This window comes from Phascolarctos cinereus, unplaced genomic scaffold, assembly GCF_003287225.1.
Source record: "Phascolarctos cinereus isolate Bilbo 61053 unplaced genomic scaffold, phaCin_HiC Scaffold_5;HRSCAF=322, whole genome shotgun sequence".
NCBI classification, from domain to species: Eukaryota; Metazoa; Chordata; class Mammalia; order Diprotodontia; family Phascolarctidae; genus Phascolarctos; species Phascolarctos cinereus.
The window spans coordinates 109,580,195-109,607,727 of NW_027555958.1; the positions used below are offsets into that span (position 1 = coordinate 109,580,195).

The following is a 27,533-nucleotide window of genomic DNA, read 5'->3' on the forward strand; positions in this document are numbered from 1 at the left end:
CCTAACCCAGCATCAGAAGCTGGGACTCTAGAGAATGCAAAAACAATACAAGGTTTACATATTCCCAGAAAGTTTAAGATTCAGCTGTTAAAATGGTAAATGACTATTTGATTTGCCAGTCACTCCAAAGGATGTTTATTAGTGGTGCAACATCAAATTTGAGCACACTAAGAAAGGTGGTGGTCATGGGGGTAGCAGTAGTAGTAAATAGCAGCTACCATTTATATAGTGCTACGTGCCACACTTGAGCAGCAAAGGGGCATAACGAATAGAGTGCTGGGCCTGGAGACAGGAAGACTCATCTTCTAAAGTTCCAACCCCACCTCAAACAATTCCTTGCTGTGTGACCCTGGGCAAGTCACTTCATGCCAGTATGCTTCAGTTTCCTCATCTGTAAAATGAGCAGGAGAAGGAAATGGCAAACCAGTCTGGTATCTTTGCCAAGAAAACTCCAAATGGGGTCATGAAGAGTCAGACAGGACTGAAAACGACTGAACAACAAAAATGTGCCAGGCACTGTGCTAAGTGCTTTACAATTATTATCTCATTTAATCCTCACAACACCCCTGAGAGTTAAGTGCTACTGCTATCCTCATTTAACAGATGTGGAAGCTGAGGCAAACAGAGGTTAAGTGGCTTGCTAGGATCACACAGCAAGTGTCTGAGGCCGGATTTGAACTCAGGTTTTCCTGACTCCAGCTCTATCTCCTGCTCTACCAAACTGCTTAGCTACCTAGAATGGCATCAATCAATCAATAAAACTTAACTAAGTCATTTCCTGCATGAAAGGTATATTGTCTTAAATATCATTTAATACTTTGGGCAATAGGAGGGACTAGCGTCTCTCAGTTTGCTCATCTATAAAATGAAGATTATAATACTTTTAAAACCTATGCCACAGAGTAATTCTGAGAAAAGCACTTTGTAACCTTAAGATATTATATAAATGGCAAGACTGGGGCGGGGGTGTATTTATTGTCATTACCATTATTACCATCTACATTTGGGAGTGACCACTAGGTATATGAAATTCAGTTGTGACAAATATAATTTAAAAGGGAGGGAGGAGAAAACCAAAGACCATGACTACAGAACAGAGGAAAATGGCTGGTACCAATACAGCACAAAGAATGCCTACGTTCTGAAGGGCAGAACACAAACTGAATTAAGGTCAGCAATAAAGCTCATCTGGGAACCATGAGTGCTAATATATCCTGAATTGAAAACTGACGATCTTTGAAACTGAGAGCAGTCAGGGAAGGAATCACAACACCATAGAATCTCAGAAGTGGAAGGGACCTCGGAAAATATCTAGACAATGAACAAGCATGTATTAAACACTTATTCTTTGTGCATTTATTAGATACTTACTATGTGGCAGGTATTGTGCTAAGTGGGGGGGAGGGGCAGGGAAAAAAAAGACTCCTCCACCTTACTCTCTCCCAAACATAGACCCTGCTCTTGAGGAATTTACAGCCTAATGAGGAAAACAATGCACTAACTACTATGTAGATGTACACACAAGATCTATAAATGATAAACGGAAGATAATCACAGAGTATAGGCCTTAGCATTAAGGGGGATAGGGAAGGCTTCTTGAGGAAGTTAGAATTTTAACAGACTTGAAGGGAAAAGAAGTCAGGAAGCAGAGATGAAGAGGGAGAGAATCCCAGGCACAGAGTCAGGAAATGGAGTGTCTCGTATTGTGCAAGAAGGCCAACGGCAATGGATCACAGAGTATGGGGAGGGGAGAACCTGTAAAAAGCCTAGAAAGGTAAGATAGGGTTGGCCAAGTTTTAAAGGCCTTTAAAAGCCGAACAGGGGATTGCATACTTGATCCTGGAGATACAAGGACACTCTCAAGATCGCCCAGCATGGCATGCCCATATCAAGGAATGTGCTGGGCTCTATTAGTGAAGCAGAATTACAGAAGCTCAAAAGAAACTTGAGATGCACAAATTTAGAGACATCTCCACTCCAAAGGTTCACCTGGACTATTTGTGCCCAACCTGTGGTAGGGCATTCTGAGCTCACATTGGTCTGATCAGCCACAGTCAGACACCCTGTAACTTGATTCTAACACAGTGATGTCATTTTCATCCTCTTCACGAAGGAAGGCCAACAACCAATGGGGAGACATTTGTGCTAATAAATAAGGAAGGGATATGATCACACCTGCACTTTAGGAAGATCACTTTGACAGTGGAGTGAAGGATGGCCTAGAGTAAGGAGAGGCTTGAGGCAGGGGTAATAACCAGAACTCTATTACAACAGTCCAGATTTGGGGTGAGGGCCTGCACTGAGAAGGTGGCAAGGTCAGAAAATTCTAAGGATTTCCCCTACCCAATCCAGTCTTAGCTTGAAGAACTCAAGTGAGAAGGATCTAATCCCTCTTCCATATTAATGCCCTCCAAATTTGTCAGGGTCTTAGATAAATTAATCTACTTATATTTTCAGAATTACATAACAGATATGCAGAAAATAAAGGCTTTTTAGGAAATAAAGTTAACCCTCCACTTGGAATGTAAGCTCTTAGCCTAATGCATAACAATGAGAGCTCAGAGCTTTAAAGTTTACAAAAGAGTTTTCTCAAGTGACCAAAGTATTATTATCAGAATATCATAAATGAGAAAATTGGAGCTCAGAGAGGATAAATGACTTAGATCACACACCTAAAACTCCACAGATGGATCTCCAACTTTCCTAATATTAAGTCCCTCACTTTTTAAGTTCCACATTCCCCCAGTGAATCTTTCTATGCCCCACAGCACCCTGTGAAACACAGTCCGTTTACACAGAGTAGATGCTGAATAAATGCTGGTTTAAACAATGAATGGATGAGTGACAATAGTTTTCTCCAACAAAGGATTAGCAGACATGGACAAGCTGCAATCTTGGAGAGAACGTCAAAATTAGTAGAGATCATAAACCTATTTGACGGTATGAATAAAGTATATAAAGGATTATTTTGAGTATGATGCTAAGTAGCTCCCATCCACAGAGTAATGAATTAGAAAAAAATTGATATAAATTTCACCAAGAGAGTTCAGTTGACATACGAGAAAATGTAAATGTGAACAGATTACCAAATGAGGTCATAGATTTTCCATCATGAAAGATCTCTTAAGAGAGAGACATCTTTTCTTTGGTATTTTAGGCATTCACCTCCTTAGAGGTGAGAGTCTAAACTTTTAGTCTAGACTTTTTTTTTAGTCTAGACTTAGTCAAGACTTTTAGATTCCTTATAAAACTCAACTGAATAGATGTAAAGAGATAAGTCTGACACCTGGCAGTACACAGATGTTCTGATAAAGCTTCACCTGATTTGCATTCTGAATTTCTTAGCTGTTGGAACAATGGAAGAAAAAGGGTAAGGACACCAGATGAACTGCACAAGAAAGGGAATCAATGTCATGTGGGATCACACCTGCCCCTTGATACTGTCAGGATTGCTGGTACAATAGTCAGACTATACACCACATGGATCTGGTCTATGGAATACTTTATCAGATATCTTGTTTCAGAGCTGAGGCTGCAAGGGACAGCCTGGAGCACAAAGAAGTTTCAGATCCTGCCACAGCACTCCTGAAGTGTCACAGCCAGAATATTGCTGTTCTGTTTGCCGACACAAGTGGGAAAAGGAGAAACACATCCTTTTAAATAAGACACAAATGAAATGCATGTATCAGCTCCAGTTTTACTGGGAAGCTGGCCATTTATAACCAGACATTGATTTTTAGCAATACTATGAATAAGATCTTCACACTAAGGAACCATAGCTAGGGGCAGGGAAGAAAACCCTGTTTTGGATTCTTTTTCTGCTCAGAGATTGGAGTACAGACCAAATGAAAAGCTACTACTTGTGAAACATGGCTAATGTTCTGATTATATGTTAAGTTGCTTTACCAATGATTAACTACCTTTCTAAATTAAAGACCTTGGCAGTGATGATTCAATAAGACATTCAATTGCTCATTAGACTAAGCTCATGGAGGGCAAGGGTTGTTTTTGTCTTTCTTTATATTCCCAGCTTTTAGCACAGTGCCTGGAACATATTAAATCTGTAATAAATGTTTGTGGACTTGCTGTTGGCATGGCTGGAAGACAGGAATGGGAAAGCCTAATAAACTGGCACCTGTGCTGAATGATTTGATTGGTAGGTACATGCATGCATGCACAAATACATCCCTTATACTCAGAGTAAAATGATAATAGGAGTTAAGGTTAACTGTCAACCAAACTGTCCTAGAATCCTGAACAAGAATCTGACAGCTTGGTAAATATAATGTCCCCTGGTATTGGGTGTTTTTGCCTAATTAAAATGGCATACTACTGTCTGTGACCTTGAAGAAAAAAGAAAATTTATATTAATTATCAAGTATCTAGCTGGAAAACTATCAATGGACCTCATTAGCATACAAACTCCTTTCCACAGTAAAGATCATAACCTATCCAGAATTTATTATACTGAGTGATTATCTGTCTATGTTTTTTCCATAAAGCTTCCATAAAAATCTACCCAACACAGCAGAGTCCTTCCTCTGTTCCTTTTATGGATATCAGTGCAGTCATCATGGAGTCTTCACTGTGACAAAACAAAACCTCCACTTTCCTTTTGGTCTCAGGCGTCCTACCAAACTCAAATAGACAAAGATTCCAGAGCCCACATAATACCACAGATTAACTTTTTTATGTTGTATTGTGTTTTTATTTCTTTTGTTAAACATTTCCCAATTACATTTTACTCTGGCTCAGCCAATCTGGAGGTTTACAGCCTTGAGTCTGACACCTGGGTCTTACGTGATGTCTTCTACATCACCTACTTCTCACCAGCAATCATTGGGAAGACCGTGCTACGACCTACCTACGACCTACCTACGACTAGGTAAATTTCCAATGACTTGGGGTCACCTGAAATTGTGACTCTTTTGAGAGTGTGGTGTCCCATGAGTCACAGCTATAGAGCATCACAGAGAGAATAACAGTGTTTTTTGGGGGGAAAAAAACATGCTCTGATGGCAGGAAACACCTTGGAATCACTAAAAGGATGACGTCGTTTCCAAAATGTGAACAGCTTGTTCTATTATTCCTGCCAATTCTTGGACAAATTCACTGTCCCCGTCCAGTGTGTTTTCAAGACACATGTGCTAAAGGAGTAAATTGGCTGTCTAACTGCATGCTAAAACCCAGGCAACATATAGTCTTCATCAATATTTTTAACTGCATGGATATCATGATGGAAAAAGAGGAGAAGGAGCAGGAGGAAAAGGAGGAGGAGGAAGAAGGGCAGGTAGAGTAAGAAGAGGAGGAGGAGGAAAAGGAGAACTTCCCAAACTTTTGTGGACATGAACAAAATTTCTTTCAAAACATACCAATTGAGGCAGCTAGGTGGCTCAGTGGATAGAACACCAGCCCTGGAGTCAAGAGGACCTGAGTTCAAATCTGGCCTCTGACATTTACTAGCTTATGTGACCCTGGGCAAGTCACTTAACCTTGACTGCCTCAAAACAAACAAACAAACAAAAACATGCCAGTTACCATCTTGAAGTAATGATGGAAAATTGTTAGCCTGGATTTGCTGTTGTTGGGTTATTTTTCAGTTGTGTATGACTCTTTCTGACCCCATTTGACATTTTCTTGGCAATGATACTGAAGTGGTTTGCCATTTACTTCTCCAGTTTATTTTACATATTAGGAAACTGAGGCAAACAGGGTTAAGTGACTTGCTCAGGGTTACATAGCTAGAAAATATCTGAGGCCACATTTGAACTCTGGTCTTTCTGACTCTATGCCCTGCTGGACTCTATCTACTCTATCCACTACACCACCTAGTTGACCAATTATCCTCAATAGAGAAAAGGAAAATGCCTATTTTTCAATGATTATTGAGCAGTTTCCTTGCTTTTAAAAGTTCCTGGCAATTATAAATCACTCTGAAGCTTAAAGAAATGTGCCATTGAATGGATTACGATTGCCTAAAGCAATTAGTTAATCTGTTTAAAGTTAAACACAGACAAGAAATCATTAACAGACCCAATAGAACTCTGAAAGCTCTACACTACAATATAAATATTACAGTGAGTCAGCCTATAATATTGAATAGGAAATTTTCCTTTCACTATCTTTGTAACAGAAATGGCACACTGACAAGAAAAGACTTCATGAGTACTTTGGGTCTAATCATTCTATAGATGACCCAATATATCTCAATCCACATATATTATCACCACAAACTTTCAAAGTTACCATCGGTCTTGCTCCTACAGAGTCCCATTTTCTCTGCTAATGTTCAATATTTTTATTTCTAGTCAGCATTTTAAATTATTCTACCCACTTCATATGTTTTAAAACTTGTACAATTATTAATCTAAGTACCAGGATCTGGAATTGTGGTCCTCACCGAACAGATAGATAAACAGCACTATGTCTCCAAAGGACTGAGAACCACCAATGAGTCAATGGTGCATGCTAGCACATAATAAGTAACTACAAAAAAAAACTAGAATAAAAGATATCAGTTTTTTTTTAATGTATGAGTGAAAAAGGAAGTGGGCAGGTCATGTTGTGAGAACGGAAGATAATCAGTGGACACCCCTTGTACTCGCCTGGTATCCTCGTGAGGTCAAAAGAATTGGTATCCAAGAAGGTCCCCAGCACATTCGCTGAAACCGCCAAAGCAAATTTACAGGAGAACGCAAAAAAGAGTTGCACAAAATCAGAAGGCATGAATTGATTAAGATCTGCATCATAAAAAGGAATAACTATGTCGACAGGATCACAGATTCATTTGAGTACTAAGATTCTTAAAACATAAATGTTTCATTTTCTGCTTGGATGTATCCCAGTGACAAGCCCAACCCATTAAGTATAGTGGATGTTTAATAAATAATGGTTCCATATAAGTGGGTGACTCAACAAATTAATCCCAACTAAAATTAACCACTTGTGACAATGTGCATCTTCTCTCCATTCACTTCCTTCTCTTTTGCCGTCTCCTTTTTCAAGGATAACTTCAAAAATTCCTAAGAGGGACCCTGCCATTTGGATCGTCTAACTATGCCAAATGAAGAGTGCTGAAAATATGCCAAGGAAAATGCAGGCTGAAAATCAAAAGAGATTTCTTAACAGGCAAGCAATGGAATCTTCACTGCATCCCTTGGGAGACAAGTCTGCTAACAAACTAAACCCATGTTTAAATTAGAATAGACAAAACATTCAAGAATATTCAAGCAAATCCTGGGCTGGAATAAAGTGGGACTGATGAAGCAAAAAAAAAAATTTCCATTTCAAGTTTTAGAATTTATATGATATGCCTAAAACAAACACAAGCACACACGCGCGTGCGCGCACATGCACATATACACATACACACATACACATACATACATACACATACACATACACACACACACACACACACACACACACACACACACACACACACACACACACACACACGGGCAGCTAGGTGGTGCAGTGCATAGAGCACCAGCCCTGAAGTCAGGAGGATCTGAGTTCAAATCTGGCCTCAGACTAAACCTGACACTTATTAGCTGTGCGATCCTGGGCAAGTCACTTAACCCCAATTGCCTATAAAAAACATACATACACACACACACATGCACAAAATGAATTTAAATGATAAACAGTTCAATGATACCACAATTTTGAGGTACATTAATTTTGGCATTGATAAGACCCATTATAGTTGGGGAAATGCTTCACAATATTATTTAGCTATTTCCTTAAAATAGAGTAAGAGGAGCTAAATTTATTTTATAACCATAGATAGTGCCCAAATGCCTTGGAATAACAGTAGCTGTCATTCACGTTACAATTTAAGTTTTAAAGACACTTTACATACATTATCTCATTTAACTTCAAAACAACGCTTTGAGGCCGGTACTGTATGTATTATAGTATTAGATAACTATCAGCTATTGTTATCCTCCTCAGTTTACAGATGAGGAAACAGGTCTGGAGATCTAATCCCCTAGGCTACATGATTTATTCTAGGGTTCTGACAATTTTGGAAAGGTCCAAACCATATGTTGTCACATGGTGTATTCTTTTTTTGGGGGGGGAGCAATCAGGAATGGCTTGTGCAGGGTCACACAGCTAGTTAAGTATCTGAGGTCACATTTGAACTCAGGTCTTACTGACTCCAGAGCCAGTGCTCTAGCCCACTGTGCAACCTTGCTGCCCCCACACATATTCTCAAAATTCTTTTAAGGTGACCAAGCTACAAAATATAGTGCAGACATACAATTACCCTTCTGTTAAATGCTCATTTGAATCATAGCTCACACACGATCATTTGTGGTAATAAGAGACAACGGGAACACAAATTGCTAAAAATCCAGTAATGAAATGAAAAACCACACTTTATCCAATAATTTTACATTTTTCTACCTTATTTATTAGTGCTGCTAATAAAAAGCTGGACTGTCACTTTTATCTTCACTTTCTTCAGTTAACAAATATCCTTTAAGTACTTACTATGTGCCAGAAATGCTAAATGTAGGAGGTGCAAAGAAAGGCAAAAATATAGTACCAGATCTCAAGAAGCCCTTATTCCGATGAGAGAGATAGTATGCAAAAAAGTATACAAACAAGATAGATACAGTGTAAATAGAAGGTTAACTCTAAGACAAGGCACTAACAGTAAGAGAGGCAAAGAAAGATCTCCTAAAATAGGTGGGATTTGAGCAAGGCTTGAAGGAAACCAGGGAATCTAGGAGTCAAAGGTGAGGAAGGAGCTTTCCAGGGATGGAGGGCAGCCAGTCAATAAAGATTTATCATGTCATATTATGTTATAGTATAGTATAGTATAGTATAGTATAGTATAGTATAGTATAGTATAGTATAGTATAGTATAGTATAGTATAGTATAGTATATTGCCAGTACAACAGAAAAGAAAATGGAGCATTAGATACAAAGAAGAACAAACAGGTCAGTATTACAGGTTCACACAGTATGTAGAGAGAGAAAAATTATAACAAGACTGGAAAGGCAGGAAGAGACCAGGTAGTAAAGGGCTTTAAATGCCAGACAAAGTGTTTTCTACTTGATCCTATATGGAACAAGGAACCACTGGAGGTCATTAAGCAGGGCTAGGCTTTAGGAAAATCACTCTTGCATGTGAGTCAAGACAGACTTGAGGTGAGGATTAAGGAAGCTACTGTCATAGCCCAGGTAAGTGGTGCCTGAACTACACTTGTAGTTGTATGACTAGAGAGAAGGTGATATATACAAGAGATGTTGTGAAGGTAAAAATGAAGATATCTTGCAATGAGTTACAAATGCAGGGGGACGAAGATTGAGGAGTTGAGGATGAGGTTGGAAGCCTAAATGACTAGGAGAATCATGGTCTCTTCAAAAGGAATAAGAAAATAGGAAGATGGGAGAATTGAGAGGAAAAGATAATGAATTCTTTACCTTTTTCCTAACTCTCTGATGTAATTATCAAGTGGCAAATGGCAAAAATGTAGGTTAATAAGTAGCAGAATAATCCAGAGTTTCATATAGTCTTTCCAGTCAAATAGAATATAATAGGCATCCTAGTAAAAATCAACCAATAGGATTTTTTGTGACTTCAAAAAAATTTCTGTAACGGAAGGCAAAACTGTATAATCCTACCTAAGGACAAGATATGCTCAAGGGCCAAATGCAAACCATTTAAAGCTAATATTCACTCCTTGTTCAACTGCTAAGTTCTGTTCCCTACCACATAGTAATTTGTAATTACTATCTATCATGTAACTATAGTTATCTATCTACATGCAATCTATCATGAAATTACCCTCCATTTATTCAAAAAGACCAAGTCTTCCATAAAACTTTTTTAGGAAAAAGATAATGAATTTTCTCTCCTTAAATAACTGTAGACACTTCAGTTTTCTCCAAGAAACACTAAACTTACATATCATCAAAAATATTTCTTTTAAGATGCCATCATTTCATTACTTTTTTTTAATGTGCATATTTGTGTCAGGCCAGCCAATTTAAAACAGAAGATCCTAAATGTCATTGAGGGTTTTTTTAATTAGTTTATATAGAGATTAGGACAGTACTATGGACACATAGTGCTTTAATCATTATCAATAGAAATTTGATAAAAATTTATCAAATTCCATGGCCTGGCTAATAAGAAGACAAATTCAGTTTGTTATTTTCTCTCAGAAAAAATATAATATAAATAAATATCATTGTCTTAAGGAAGACAGGGAGATCCCATTTTGGCAGACAGAGAATGTAGGAATTCTTACTTTATCCCTTAAAATACCCAGTGTAGCAGCAAAACGAAACTCACATTTCTCATAGAGAAAAGAAAAGTTGATGCCTAGAAATGGCTACTTTTGTCACTGTGTAAATAATTATACCCATCTGAAAAGTTTTCAGTGACCCTTCCCTTCAATTACCAGCACTGGAGCAACATAGATGTTAATGAATAAAGGAAATCTAATATACACTGTCTTGTGTATTATTCTGTGTTATTAAAATTCTGAATTTGGCTTATTCTAAAGTCCAAAAGTTCTTAATGTATGACCTATGGCTTTGCGGTTTTTTATATTTGATAATTATTTCAATATAACTGCTTTCCTTTGAAATCTTATGTATTTTGTTTTACACATTTAAATATATTATTCTGAAAAGGGCATCCACAAGCTTTACCAGACTGCCAAAGGAATCCATGAGGAAAAAAAGGGGAAAAGCCCCTGTTGGTATAGAATCAGTCAAATTTTTTCTAAGCTCTCCCCTCCGTCTCTACTCAGAGTAATACTCTAAATGGCTAATGGAGCTCATTGTGCAACATTAAGAGAAAACTTTTTCTAGGGTCATACTCCTTTGCTAAAGCAAGGCTGATATTGTATTAAAAAAAAAAAGGATGGATGCAAACTGATTTAAAAAAAAAAAAAAAAACGAAACAGAAAATGACCTGGTCCTTTCTCTAGTCTTTTTCCATAAATTTTCATTCTTTTGAAGCAAAGAATTTCACATGGTTCATGAAGTAATGTCTTCTTCCTTTTGTTAATAGGTTATCTGTTATTCATTTCAGTATTTTACTAAGTGAATTTTTTTTTGTACTTTTGGATGGCGTTTTGTTTGCTTGGCTTTTGGGTGTTCGGGAGATTGTATTTTTGTTTTGTTTTAAAGAAATGACTTGACAGTGACTAATCAAACCTAAAGGAAAATACTATGCCAAGACTCAGGCATGCTGCCCATATGGTCAACAAATCCTGGGCTCTGTTAGAAGGAAAAGAATTAAAAGTGAAATAAGACTTTTAAAATATTTCATTTCTCACAGTTCTACAAACTCAGCACTGAAACCCATTAACAAAATGCTCAAGAATTTCTTTTCCTTGCTAGAGGAAAATAAAGGTACCTAAGGGGAAAAAGTAATCGAATAGTTGGGATAATGTTCTTTGCCTAAGAGAAAAGAGCACAGTGTTAGTGGTATAATATACACCATAATACAGCACAGCACCTAGCACATAACACATGCTTCATCTCTCTGTAATACAATTTTTAAGTTTCTAATTCATACTCATCTCTTTTGTTACATTATATTATATTTTACTTTATATTTTCTTATATTATACTTTCTCCTTCCTTTTGTACCATACATGTTCCCTTTAATTTTCCATATCTATTTCTTAAAAACTAATGCTATCCTAAATTGTGTTAGAAGGAATAATGCCCAGAACAAGGGAAATAATATTTCTGTTATAATTTGCTCTAACAACAACTAGAATGTTGTATTCAGTTGTGAGCATCAAATTTTTGGAATAGTGGCGCAGATATGCTGAAGCAGACTGAAAAAGCAGTGACTTCCCAGATCAAGATGGTGAGTGAAGCAGAGCCATAACAGTCAATTTCTGCTCTTGGGGAATGGGTTGAAATCATCCTCTCACCCCCAGACATCATAAACTTTCTTAACTACAAATGCCCTGAAAATAAGGATCATCAATCATCATAAGACAGCAGCAAGGTAACAAGGAAGCACATCCTAGGGGACAGTGCTGTTTACAACCTCTAAATTTCCTGCCCAGGACCAAAACCCCAGTTGTCCTGTCCTAGTTATGGCTCTGGTGCAAGGACTGGAAAATGAGGTAATAGGCTGAAGGAATGGGGAAAGTTTATACTAGGGAACAAAAAGGATTTAGAGGACATAAGATAAATGGTTTCCAGGTCTATGAAAAGACATAAGACTTGTCATTCTTTGCCCAAGAGACCAGAATTGGGACCAAGGGGTATAATTTACCAAAAAGGTAGAATTAGGCATAATGGAAGATAAAACTTCCTAACAATTAGAGTTGAAATAAGTGGGAGAAGATGCTCTTGAAGGTAGGGGATCCAGTCTATACTGTTTCTCCCCTTGGAATTTTCAACCCAAGGCTAGATGATTACTTACTGGGGATGCTGCCAAAGGAAATTGTTGGTCAGGTTCTAGTTGGACTAGATGCCCTTACAAGACTTTCCACCTCACAGATTCTGTGATAATTCAGTCAATAAACATTTGTTAAGTAATTCCTGCAAAACACTGTGCTAAGCTCTGGGGATACAAAGGAAGGCAAGAGATAGTCCCTCCTTTCAAGAAGCTCAAGCAACAGGACCTCAGAAGTTAGGGAACTGGGACTGGGAAGATGGTGGTACTCTTAACAATAATGGAGAATTTTGGAAGGAGGAATATTTGCAGGGAAAGATGATTAGTTCAGTTTGGGACATACTGAGTTTAAGATGGCTACAAAATATCCAGTTCAAGATAACGACATTTTACCTAATTCACAACATATCTGCTATGTAATGAAGGTCTGTTCTTTCACACTTATCTTCAAAACTAGGGAAGTTCTTTTCAATGATTAAATTAATTCCCTAAAAAAAACCTCTTTACCTAACTTCTTCCAAACAGAGGAGCAATCATACCTGAGCCAATCTCCTGTGCATATGGACAGTTACATTTTTTTTACTTTTTTTTTTTATCATGAGTAAGTAAAAAAAACAATAGCTAATAGCTAGCCCTAGAGGATCCAACACAAAAAAACTCCCACAAAAATTAACTTTTCCTTGCCATAATCCTTTTAACAACAGCCCACTTAAGTAAATATCACCTACATTCTTGATCCTTTGGTCAAAGCTTGTTTTCACATGCCTCTACACTAAAGATAAGACAAAAACACCTATACCCTGCTAAATTTATTAAAACCCAAACATTAGCTCTGAACTGCACTGATCATGAATCAATTCCAAATATTGTATTCAACTATTATGAAGAAAATTCTAATACAGACCAATTTTTCCTAAAAGTACAAAGAAGACACCATGATAACTTTCTTTAATTTATTATCCTATCTTTTTGTATGGGGGTGGAGTGGGGAGGGGCAATGGGATGAGTGATTTTCTGAATATGGGGAGCCCCCAGTTAGGAAACTCCCTCTTCCAAAGCAGGCAGGCAATTGCTGTAGTCTTAGAGTTACCTGGGGCACTGAAGTTAAATAAATTATCTAAGGTCACAATGCCAGCATAGGTCAAAGTCAGGACCTAACGAGATCTTGCTGCCTCAGAAGCCAAATTTTCTATCCACTACCTCAGGATACAAATCACTCTACCTCTTACTGTCTTAAACAGAAGCCAGAAAGGCAACTTTCCATTTAAATTATTCCCTCACTATTTATACAGACCACCACATTTTCTTTCTGTAAGAGTTTTTTCAAGATCTCCGAGAAACCCTAACTCCCCCACGTTAGGGTGAGAATCTACTTGACACTAGAGTCAGACCTACAGCAGAGTCAGCCCAATGGCAGGCCCCAGGAATCTATAGATCCCAGCCTTCACCACCATGCAGGAACTGGAACTGGAACTGTGCATCTGTAACACAGTACCTACCCACCCCACTTTCCCCTTGATCAAGGAACGATGAGCAAATCAATATTAAATTTGCTACAGCAAAGGACAAGATGATGTAACTGTCCTAGGGCCCCATTAACAACTGCAAAGATTCTGAAATTTAAGCTGCCAGACTTATAACTAAGAACTTATCAAAAAATGAATGAATGAATGAATGAATGAATGAATGAATGAATGAATAAAAAAGAACTAAGCCACCTCTCCCTACTCCCTTCATACTCATTATTGTCATTCCTAGCCTTCCAATATTCCTATTCTCCTTCCATGATGCCCTCTAAAATTCCCATTCTCTTGTTAACAGCTGCCCTTCATATTTAGATCTATGTCCTCTGGCCAACCCTAACTCCCTGCAATAACCTTTGTCATAAGAGAATCTTAGTACAGCCACCATTACGCCTGAGAGAACACTTCACAAAATTGGCTGAAGCTACTTGAATTTACCTGACACAACTAACTTCAGATCTGTTGTTATCTGGTCAGTTCTAGCTGTCTCTCTGCAAAATTCCAGGCTGAAGTATTTACTGATATGTAGATCTTCCCCTTCTGCTGTCTTTGATATGTAGATCTTTACTTTCCCCTTGGCCCACAGTAAAAATTCCAATTGTATTCACCTGCTCTTGCCCTATCTAAAATGTTTGAAAAGGCTATTAGTAGTCCATTGTTTTTTATGTACCAAGGGTCTGTACTCCAAACATATATTAAACCAGTAATAAAAAATCTCTGAAGTTGCCAATTATGATTGGCAGCAGTACTTATCAAAAAAATCCCTGATATTTTTACATCACCTTGTACATATATTTAGTTTTATACTTATATCTTGTTCTCCCACCCATCCCCAAAAGAATGTAAGTACCTGGAAACAGATTTTTTTAGTTTTGTCTTTACATCTCTACCACCTAGCACAGTGGCTGGCACGTAGTAGCAATTAATTAATCTTTGTTGAATTGAATTGAAAGCTAGATTTTGCAATTTGGTATTCTGTATTCTTTAGATAATCAATGAGGAGATTGTTGATGCAACAAAACTCTAGTCCCAGCAAAAAGTAAAATTAGGAGAGTTTTTGAACAGGTTTGGTTTTTTTAAAACCCATTTTTTAGTCTGCTATCATTTTTTAAAAATAAAACAAAAAACTCTGGCTAAAAGACTCATTACATACTCTCCTCTCTGATTGAAGGGTAGAGTACCAAACTCCTCCCCATGCCTTCCTTCATAGAGGACAGAAACTGGACTTCTGGGGTCATTTCACACTGCATCTGCTGCTTTGCCTTGGCTTCAGTTTCACACAACAGGATGCCCCCACATCGCATACCTCTAAATGTCCCCCATCCCCTCTTCCTGTCTCCTTTTGTGTGTTGTCTCTCACAGTCATACTGAAAGGTATTTAAAGGCAGGGCCTGTCTTTCTTTTATATTAACTGCATCCTCAGCACTTAGCACAGTGCCTGGCACATAGTAAGTGCTTAATAAATGTTTATTGGATTGTAACGAATGTTGTGGGCAATGAGAGGTACTGGAAAATGCCAGAACTGAAGGGGGAAAAAATACAAAGAAAAAAGCCACACAGCACATTAATTATTTTCCTTATACCCAGAGCTAGAATCCAATCCATTAATTATGGCTGGACAGGACAGAAATAGCACCCTCATGATGGTTCTATCGTTTTAAATGGGCAAAGCTGAAACAATGCTATTCTAGCTAAGTGCTCGAAGAGTAATTTTCCAATTGCAGGATGTTTCATAAATACCCTGAGGGTTCACAGTCAAAAAGAGCAAACAACAATTAGCTGATTACATTCAGATATGCAGAAAACACTGAAATAAAATCATGCCAACGGACAGCTCTTGAATTTCCATTTAGCATTTCTCTTTTGGAAGATATAAACAAAGATTATAAACTACCAACTTTTGCCTAAACTATATCTTTAACATTTCCTGATGGGTTACACATATACATTCTACTATGATGACCTATTCCACTAAATAAAGCATGTTTATAAAGTGCTTTGGTGTGACATAATTTCATGTTTAATACTGCCCCTTCCTGCCACCAGAGAATTTCTCAAAAATGATTGTTGTTACCTTTGAAAATCGAGAATTTATCCATTTGGTAAAGGTTTTCTTCTGAACATCATTGTGCTCATCTGGAGAAGGAAAAAAAAAAAAGAAGAAAAGGATGAGAACTTGTACCTCTGGTTAAGTGTACCAAACAAGATTATATCTCTATCCTGGGGAGATTTAAATTGTCCTATTAGCAAAGCTCATGAAGCATAATGATCCAAATCTAATGAACAGTGTGATCGCTGAAAAGTTAATCATTTATGGAGGCCAATTTCACTAAGATATCTCATAGAGTTACATTCACCTCTCCTTCAGAGATCAGTCTTAAGCCTGTAACTAGACCTAGGAACTGTGGCCTTTAATGTGGGTATTCTCGGTGAATGACTGAAAATGAAAACAATCTGGCTCTCTGTGTTGGTAAACAAAACTATGTACAGGACACAGAGTTTCAATATAATAAAGGATTTTCTTTTGCCCCACTATTCCATAAGTAAGTTTTAAAAGTTGATTTTGATAGAAATGTTTGCCTTCCTCCATCAGGGGTTCCATCTCAAAAAGAAAAAAAGCAATACAGAATTTACAAATTCTACAGCACATTTTTTTCTACAGTGTGGAAGAAGGAAAAAGAATCACACCGTGTTGATCAAAATAATTTATAGCATTTTACAGGAAGAGGAAGTTGAGTAGGAAAAAAAAATCAATGAACAACAGATCTTTTTTGAAAAGTAACTATTTTCTAAGTTAAATGCAGAAATGTTTGTTCTAAACCCCGTGGGTCCTCTTATTGACTTTGGCATTCTTTCAACTCAAAGATATGAACATCTCTGTGTCCTGGTGAGGAAACAGGATTTAATGGGCTGAGCACTAAACTGTTTACATGGAAAACTTCAGTTCTCATCTTAATTCTGCTACCCCCTATCTAAGTGGCCTTGAACAAATCATTTAGCTATTTGCTACTCCTAATGAACTTTAAAAGATGGTATGTACATATTTCTAACAATTTTACTTTTAAAATACCAAGTGATAAAGTACCCTTAGAGATCATATAATTTAACAATAGAAGAACGTTTTTAAAGATAGTCTAGTCCAATGCCCTCATTTTACATGGCGAAATGTGTGCCACGTTTTAAATATGCCTCATTTGTTCTTCACGTTTCTTTAGGAGATGGAACAACAACTCACCACCCAGGAACACATTGGGAATAAAACTCTGGACACTACTCTTTCCCCAGCTGTTTGCTCAAACCTGGTAAGATAACTGCTTATCCGTTAAAGTCAGCCCAGTTGCAAACAATTCCTAAGGGGCTCTAAAAGTTATCCAGGACATAGTAATGACCAAAGGCCATCTCAGCAAAATTGTAGAGAATAACCACAGAGTATGTATGATATCATATCTATTACCACTTATACTTGAGATTCATTCATTTATTTATCCAAGATTCAACATACTAAGCAAAGCACTATTAAATTCAGAGGAAGAAACAAAAATAAGACATTCACTAGCCTCAAAAAAAATCAACAATCCAAAAGGACATGAATCAGTCATATAACAGAGAGGTCAACCATGCTGCCAAACATAATCCCTCGTGCCTAGAACCAGATTAAAATATAACTACAAAATATTTAACAAAATGAATAAAAATATAATAAAATGCAGTTAACATTACTTTTTTTTTTTGCGCTTTTTGGTGAGGCGATTGGTTAAGTGACTTGTCCAGGGTCACACAGCTACTAAGTGTTAAGTGTCTTGAGGCTGGATTTGAACTCAGGTCCTCCTGATTCCAAGGCTCTTCCAACAAGTGTTCTAGATGACTGCGCCACCTAGCCGCGCCTAGTTAGCATTACATTTTAAAATTAAGTTCACATGCAGCCAGCAGAGATCATTATGTACAGATCAATGCCTACCATTTCTGTTTGACATCACTGATATAGTGCAACCAAGGCATAATCTGTGTGTGTGTGTGTGTGTGTGTGTGCAGATAGACAGATAGATAGATAGATAGACAGACAGACAGACAGACAGACAGACAGACAGATAGATAGATAGATAGATAGATAGATAGATAGATAGACAGATAGACAGATAGATATCCATGAGCAGGTCAAGAAATCTAGGGGAAGGCCCATCAGTCTATTAAGTCAACTCCTTATAAAAGATATAATGAATACATAAACAAGAGTCCTATATGATGGTACAGACTAACACATATAGCCATAATATGTGGCTAACATGTATAGATGGCCTGTAATGTCAGAGAGTACACCCACAATCAGTGAGATCATAGCTCTATCATTATCAGAAGAGGGAGAAGGAGACAATATCTCCTAGTGCGGAGGTACTACTAGGTTTTCAAAGCAATCAATGGCTCAAAGGCCAAATCCCACTGCCTGCCTGTCTGACTCTACACCTCCCTGTTTTGTTTTCATACTTTGAGCTAAGAATATTTTTCACATTTTCAAATACAATCAAATTACATTTTTAAATGTAGAAACCACTTTTAGATAGCAAGCCTCTAAAACAAAAACAAAAACAGCAGGTAGGCCCTGGCCATATTGACCCCTGGGCAATATTAAGAGAGTAAAAGTTCTGGCAGGTATTACCAAATGCATGAATGAATAAACCCTTTACTGAGCACTTATTATCTGCAAAGTACTATAATGCAAATGGTAAAGTAATACAGCCCCTGCTCTCATTTAGTTGACTTTCTAATGAGAGATATACAACATATAGAAGGTTTCAGTAACAAATTAGATAGCAGATAGTGAGGCCATTTCTTTACTGTCATTTCCATTGATAAAATCATATCAGTTTCTGATGTGAACCCTGACACTGCCAAGGACTTTGGTGGGAAGAACTTTCTTTTCTGAGTCTTCAGCAGGGGTGGCTAAAGTATCTGCAGGAATAGTTTCTAGGCTGCATCTCCCCAAGTGCTGCTTCTGAGGATGCTGGTTGTGGGCTCTGTGTTGGAAGGATGGTTATTTTCAAGCATCCTCAGTTCTGAGTTCTGGGATCCAGGAGGATCTGGGAGGAAGATGGTGGTCAAGGGTGATGCTCTGACCATGACACTCCCCTTTGAGGTCTCACTGTTCAAAAACCTTCAAAGGTTTTCTAATTCTTCTAGGATAAAACACAAACTCCTTAGTCTAACATTTAAGGACCTCCAAAATCTGATGCCAGCTTTTCCACTGACAAACTGTATCTCTGTTGTTTGAGAACCAGCCTACCTAAACTTGGAAAAGCTTTAAAAAGATTGTTAAAGAAAAAAAAAATAGTTGCTATATTATCAGTGCAGAAAATACCACTATGGGTAAGATCACAGATCACTGAAGTTAAGTACTGAAGAAAAGCAATACCATATTATCATTATCCTTATAAAGTAGCACCTTAGTTACAAGACTTATACACATAATCTTTCAAACAGCCATTATTTCATTTGATCTTCAACAATCCTATGGCTATGGAGTTAGAAGATAAGAGATGAGCAAATGGAAAGATTTCATTGAGAAGAAAGTAGGTGAAGATGACTTTGTCAGTGTGATATGAGCAAAGATATGGTGAAAAAGCCCTGGGGATATGGGAAACAATGACTAATCCATAATGTGACTAAGGACAGAGAAGAGGATGAGTGCAAATAAAATAGGCTGATAAAGGTGTTAAATGCTAAAACAAAGAATTAACAAAACAGAGTAGCTGAAGACTTCCAAGTATGGTAATTATATCATCAAAGTTGTGCATTACTGCCAGATGACTGGGACAATGGTGTGAGGGATGAACTGAAGATATGGAAAACTGGAGAGAGGAATACTAGCTAGGAGAATACTACGCTAGTTTAGGCACGAAGTGACTAATACTTGTACTAGGTTAGCTGCATTGGATACAAGGAAGCAGATGCAAGACATATTATGAAGGTAAAGTGGACAAGATGAAGCAACTGACAATTTGTGAAGTAAAGGAGACAGAAGAGATAAATAAAATTCTAAGGGAAGATTAGGAAGATGGTGGTGGTATCAACAGAAATAGTAACTTAAAAGTTATCTCCAACTTTCTCCTACTTTGGATTTCTCCTCACTCTACATATCCAATCTATTGCCAAAGATGATGGTTTCTACCTTCACAATATGTGTCATATCCAACCCCTTCTTTCCACCAACATAGCCCTTCAGGGCCTCATTACTTCTGGCCTAGACAATTTTAATCTCATCTTAATAGGCCCCCAGTCTCAAGTATTACCTCATTATAATTCATCTGCCTCCACTGCCTCAAGGGAATGTCTGACCATGTCATTCCCCCATTCCATGAACTCCAGAGGCTCTCTCAACTCCATGAACAAATACAGTTGACAAACAACAACAACCTTTGTGAGGACTGGAACTGGCCAGTTGGACAACACAGCTAGTTTTGTTTCATTTCGTTCCTTCCTTCCTTTCTTTCCCTTCCCTGTGTCCACATAGGGTATCACACCCATACCACTGGGTGCTCTGCCCAGAGAAATGTAAATTTTGATTCGTGAAACCTCATAAGATATCTCGAGGCTTACAGGCTAGATTTCTTTCTTAAGGACCACACCTTAACTCCAAACCACTCAGGCTCTCACTGACTGGCCAACAATAGGTTCCAGAACAAAGCTCACCTGGTCATTGTTTTGGCCCAGATTGGCTCAGAGTGAATGTAAATAGCAATTGTTTCTATTTTGGTCAGAAATCATGAGGGTCTTCCTCTCACAGATTGATTTTTTTTTTTTACTAAATTAAAAAGGGCCATTCTCTCCTCATTTCTTATGTAGCCTTAAATCACTGAAAGGGCATTGCGTCAATCAAACTGAGACCTGCTAAGGACCTTGGCTTAAAAAGGCCAAGGTCTCCCACTGCATTCAGGGTCATCTCCAGTAGTCCTGATTGATACCTGGCCACTGGACCCAGATAGCTCTGGAGGAGAAAGTGAAGCTGGTGACTTTGCACAGCCCTCCCTCACTTAAATCCCATCCACTTGCAAGTCGTGGCATCACCTCCCTGATGTCACGGTCCTCTTCCAGAAGGAAGGACAAACAATAACAACAGGAACAAATATAAAGTCCTCTTATCATGAATTCAAAGACTTTCACAACCTGGCTCCAACCTACCTTTCCAGCTGCCTTATTACACAATACTCCCTTTCACATACTCTATGGCCCAGTCAAACCAGCCTTCTTGCTGTTTTCCCTTAAACAATCCTCCATCTTGTCACTTTGCACTCCCTGCTTACTTGCCCCTCTCAGAATTCCTAGTTTGCTTCAGGACTAAACTCAAGAGTCACCTTCTGCAAGAGGTCTTTCCTGACCCCTCAGCTGCTCCTAGTCTTCCCTGCAAAATCAGCCATTATCAATTCTGTATATACTATCACATCTACACACATTCTCACACACACACACACACACACACACACACACACACACACACACACACCCTCTCTATCTAGACCCTGTCTCCTCTGACAGAATGCAAGCTTCTTGAGTTAAAGGAAATGTTTCACTTTTGTATTTATATTGCCAGTGTAACTAGGACATAGTAGGTACTTAATAAATGCACACTGATTTACTGATAACTCCCCCTATAATTCTAGACCAGACTATTCCTCAATCTAATCTCTATAAAATCCTTCAATACTTATTGTGGAAGTAGAATCACAGTGGGATTTGTCCATTATCCCTGCCTAGAATACACTCCTTCCACATTTCTCCCTGTTAAAATCCTTCATTTCCTTCAAAGTCTACCTCAGTTGCTACATCCTCAAAGAAGCTAAGAGTGTTTTCTCTTCATATTTTCTTTGAGACAATCAGGATTAAGTGACGTGCACAGGGTCACACAGCCAGTAAGTGTGAACTCAGGTCTTCCTGACTCCAGGCCTGGTACTCTATCCACTACACTACCTACCTACCCTCTCCTCATATGTTTTTATATTGCTTTGTCTAGATCTCCCTCTTTTGCCTTTATCACAGTCTACCCTGTATAATGCTTGTTCATTATAACTTATAAACAGAAGAAAAATAGATGACTTATAAAAACTAAATACAATAGGTTCAGTGGGGCTTGGTTTTTTGGTTTCGGTTTGGTTTTGCTTTACGGTTTTTGGATTTTGTATCAAGAAGAGCAATGGAACCACCAAATTTGGATCCTAACAAAACAGTCCCCAAGGTGGTTTCAGAGGAAGTAGAAATGGCACCAAATAAAATGATAATAGTAATAAAAAAAAGGCCTGGAATAGATCAAGTATATACAGAGAAGATTCCTGCTGGAGATGATATAATTATGAGAGGCTGATTTACAAGGTGTCTAAAGTGGGAAAAATACCAAAAATATGGGGAAAAATCTTGGACCTTGATTTTTAAAAAAGTGACCAAGAGAACTCCAAACCAATATAAAAACTCTCCTAACTATACAAGATCTTTACACAGACCATCTGTTGTTGCTTAGAAGACCAATGACATAATAGGTGATGTTTTGACTTGCACATGAATTGGATTTGTGAATTGTATTTAAGTGAGGCAGAGCTGTACAGTCAGTCATCAGTCTCACTATCTCTTCCAGAATCATTGGAGTCCAGTGTCAAGACAACAGTTAAGCAACTGACCGGGGATACAGTGGATGATCTTGTGTCTTTGCTGTCTGACCAAGATCTAATTGCTCCACAGTGCCTGCTCCAGCCACTTTCATAGCTGTTGGAACAAACTGTTCTCATCGACCCATTCTGCGGGGAGAAGTGTTCACATGCTTGGCATAGATATCCCCCTTACTCACCCATGGGTCTGAGGCCAGTCAGTTGCCCTCAACCTAGTTTGGCCAGGCTGCTGAATCAATACACCAGGGTTTGGTCACTGCACATACTACAGTTGCCTGGAGCCACAGATGAGAGTTGAGTAAAGGTGGACATCAAAGGTGGATAAGCAACACTGAAAAGGGCTCTGTAAGCCCTGACACCAGATGCGTGCTAGTCCTCCTAGAACATGACACATACCCCAATGGCTATCTATACATGTACTGAAGGAACACTTGAGAAGGGTGTTAGTAAGGAACAAGCAGGATTTTGTAAGATATTCAACAATGAATCAGACATTACCATTTCAAAACTGAATGAAAAAATATAGAGAATATAAGATCCTGTTGTGCTTATTGTTTGTTGATTACAAAAAAAAAAGCATTCAACTTAAGACAAAATGCTAGCTTAGAGATTTTTTTACAAGGTATCTTCCATCCAGATGTCAAGATCATTAAGGATTCCTTGATGATTTAACAACAGAAATAATCTTATTCAATAACCCACTGATAATAAACATCAGAAAAGACATAAAACATTGTAAGCCTTGCTAAAAATATGACGGAGAAGGATCTGCAAATCTAGGTCAAGAAGGAATTCCCTATGGATGATGAGGTCCTCTACATAGAGGTGTCAAACACTGCAATCCAGTACAGAGTGGGACCTGCACTAGATCAAAATGTAATTAAGACAAACTTAACAAAATAAATAAAAATATAATAAAGCATGGATAATGCTAATATATGGTTTTCTAAATCAATATGCATCCAGCGGGGATCCTTATGTACCTTATATATGATTTAATGGCGCTTTTTCTATTTGAATTTGATATCACTGCTCTAGATGTTCCTGTTTACAAATGACATTGTGTTGTCAAGCCCCAAGCATTCATTCCAAACTTCCTGAAAGAGATCTGTAATCACTCAAAAGAAACTGTCCTGCCCATTCAGATAGGAAAGAGCAAATGAATAAAAATATCTGTAAATGAGATTTCAACATGGATTCTGAATGGACACCCTGAAAAGAAGGAAGAACTTGGGTTGGACTGCTCTCAAGAAATTACAAAATATCTTCACTGATCAAGCTTCCACGATAGCAAGAGATCTTTTCAATAAAAATATTTTACTGCTGTTGCTATGTCAGTGAGACCGTGGAATACCACTATCTCCAAAGAATTAAAGCAGAGTATTATTCAGAGAGAAATAGAAAGGTAAATGTCCAGAGTGCTCCACTGGCATTCTCACAGTACTGGAAAAATGAGAAAGGACTGAGCAGACCACTTTCTTCCCTTTCTCCCCCTCCCCCCTCCTCCCCCCAAAATAAGGCAAAAAATAAAAAACCCGTTTTTAGGAAGGCAACAGGAAGAGCAGCATCTGCTGCTTTGACTGGTTTCAACTCCCAGAAAACAAGATGCCCCTCCCAGGATAAACTCATCTCTTCTAATCTCATCACCTAGCAACTCACTCAAGCCGTGCTTGACATCACACCTCCAGGAGCTTCTTCTTCCTGCCAAACTTCTCTCCATGGCTTCCTTTTTAGAGGTCAGAAACTGAACTGTCAGACCACTCCACTTTGCATCTGATGCTCTGCCTGGTTTCAACTCCAAGGAACAGAGGCCCCCTGAACTAGGTATGACGTGGTGTCCCCCTCCTCCCTTTCTTGCCTCCTTTCCTTCACTAGATTGTAAACTTCTTAAGGGCAGGAACTTCCTTTTTATTAATTGTACCCCCAATGCTTAGCACAGTGCCTTCCTGGCACATAGGAGGAACATAATAATAAATGATTATTGGATTATTGGGTTGGTTAGACAACCATGGATAGGACTCAATCTATATCATCAGGAATAAATTCCAAAACAATGAGATCGCCCATCCATTTGAGTATCTGAATGAACACTCCCAAAGGCTTGTAAAGTACCTGGCACATAGGTTAGTTTGTTGAAGGAAACTGAATGGAAAGTAACATCTGAAAGGCAGGAGAGTGAGGACCCAACAAAGGAGACAGAAAACGTAGGGTCAAAGAGATAAACCCATGGGAATAAAGCCTCGTTGAAGTCAACAAAGGAGCGAGCACCACAGAGCAGAGTTCCATGAGGCCCCTGAAGTCAAGGAGGATGAAAAGGTCCAAGAACAGAGCCTATAATCCATGTTTTGCCTTGCCATATTACACTGGCTTAGCAATTTAACAGGCCAGCAAAAGAACTCCCTCCCTCCTCTGCATAAATCTCAAGGAGGCTTCCATTTTTACAGAAACCCTCTGTACAAATTCAGACTCATATTTACTTAGAAACCTCTAATGACATATTCAGCAGGCCACCTATGATTTCACAAAATCTGTTTCATTCTTACTCCTTTTTCCACCTTCTGGAAGGAGAATTAAAAGGTCATGGTATAAATATAGCAACTTCATTGAATCGGGTTTTTTACAAATCTATAAAGGTAATTGGAAACTGACTCCTCCAAGATACAAAGGAAGTAACTGGTACCAAAAACAAAAGTGCCCTCTAAGAACCTCCTTAATATTAATGATGCTAAGAAGCTGACCTTCCTGGGCCAGGAGGACACTGCTAAAAGCATCCGTTCAGGTTTCAGATATCCTACAAGTGCTCAATACAAGAAGTATGCAGTTTATCAACCATGACCTCTTGCATGCCGCACATTATATTTCTTAATCATTTTGGCAGGTGGATCCTAAAGTAGGTATCTTTACCAGCTGACACTCTCCTAGTGTAAGGCAGCTCCTAGTCACACAAAATACTCTTTCCAACTCTATAATGTCAAGGATTCAGAGCACACGGAAGCCCCAAAGCACTGTTGTTCTATTACCTTTAAAAGTATTGGGGTCTGGACATTAATTATGACCTATTACTCTTGACTCACACAGAACATTATTGAAAAATTTAACTTCCAGACATGTATAGGGTCGGAAGTAGTTCTTGTCAAGTTCCAATTTGCTAAATATTTTTACTTTCCCATATTTTACAAAAGTCAACAAATAGAAGACTGCTTGTAGCAATAAAGGAAGCTAGTGACTCACAGCTTCTGATGTTATCTGAGGCTCTAAAGTCCACTTAGAGTAATCCTTATTTTATCTCTTTATTGGGGCTGTATATGTTGAACTAACTCTCCTTTTCCAAAAATTGCTACAATAATTCATCCATTCAACAAGCATTTATCAGAGTACTACTATGAGGGCAAGATCCTAGCACCACCTTGCCCTAAATAAGCTTGTATTCTACCCGCGGGGGAAAGATGCACATAGATAGCAGTGAGGTGACATAGTAGATAGAGCACTGGCCCTGGAGTCAGGAGGACCTGAGTTCAAATCCCACCTGAGAAACATAACACTCACTAGCTGTGTGACTCTAGGCAAGTCACTTAAACCCAACTGCCTCACAAAAAAATAAAATGTATGTAGATAAAATAAGAAAATACAAATATATACATATATACACACATACATATGTATACCTCTGTGTGTGTGTGTGTGTGTGTGTGTGTGTGTGTGTGGTAAATGCGGAGAAATTCTGAGTTGATGGGAACAGATACTAACAAATCACAAGATTTAAGCCCTGGAAAAAAGCTAGGAATTCTAAGAGGTACAGGTAAGGAAGAGGGAGACATGGAATGAAATGCAATGGAATGGAATGGAATGTACAAGGAAGAGAAAGTAGGCCAATTTAGCTTGAAAACTAACTTATATTGTCAGAATGAACTCCCCTGGAGACAGATAGCATTCTAAGCTGTCAGAAAATATAACCACTATACTATAGTATTCTCATACATACTGTTGTTGTTTGTCCTTCATTCTTGAAGAGGACCATGACATCAGGAAGATGATGTCATGACCTGCAAATGGATTAGCCAACAAATAGGTCCCGGCCCAAGCGTCACTGGGTCTCATATATATGATAACACTGAGAATGCAGAAATGTTGTTAAATATTAATAATGTTTGCATAAGTTTTTTTAATATACAAATGAACTCAATTAAGGTCTCAATAGTAATGTTTCAAAGTAACTTAAAATAGAATTATCAGTCTCCTGATAAAGAAGCAATCTCTCTCGTGGTAGCAAAGAACTAGAAACTGAAATGTGTCCACCAAGTGAGGAATGCATAATATATGAAATTATGGTATATGAACTGATGCAAAGTAAAGTGGACAGAAACAGAAGGACAATTTATACAATAACAGCAATATTGTAAAGACGAATAATTTTGGAAGACTTAAGAATTCTCATTAACACAATGATCAATTAAGATTCCAGAGGACTCAGGATGAAACATGCTTCATATATGCTGGCAAAGAGATGATGGACTCAAGTACAAATTGGGGAGTGGAGGGTTATGGCCAATGTGAAAATTTATTTTGCATACCTATCTGTGTTTGTAACCAAGGTTTTGTTTTTATTTCTTTCTCAATAGAGGGAGAGATGAGCTGGAACAAAGGCAAATTTTCATTTTCTGAAAAAATAAAATTTAATTTAAAATTTTTTTAAATAAAAATTTCCTACATTCCTACGCCCAAAAAAAGTCATCTTTCTGACATCAAAAAGGGAGAGAGTACTTCAAATATGCCCTCAAATTTCCCAATTCTTTCTTGCATTAAAGGTCCTAATATACTAAAGAAGAGACTGAGGTTGTTTTACTAAGTCTTCTGTGGGGAGACTCTGTTAATTTTTGTAAATATTACTAATTTTCAACAGTATAAGAATTCAAGAGTAAAGAACAACAGAATTAGCCTAAAGCTTTTCAATTATAAGATTAAGAAAGCAACAA

The 27,533-nt window shown here is 38.0% G+C and overlaps 1 protein-coding gene across 1 annotated transcript in view; it reads right to left on the reverse strand.

Moving 5' to 3' along the window:
• UTRN (utrophin) overlaps positions 1-27,533 on the reverse strand; it is a 526,271-nt gene that overhangs the window by 447,363 nt on the left and 51,375 nt on the right. Inside the window, 1 exon segment of the mRNA XM_020972489.2 lies at positions 15,987-16,048. Within this exon segment, the coding sequence (XP_020828148.1) occupies positions 15,987-16,048 (62 nt within the window).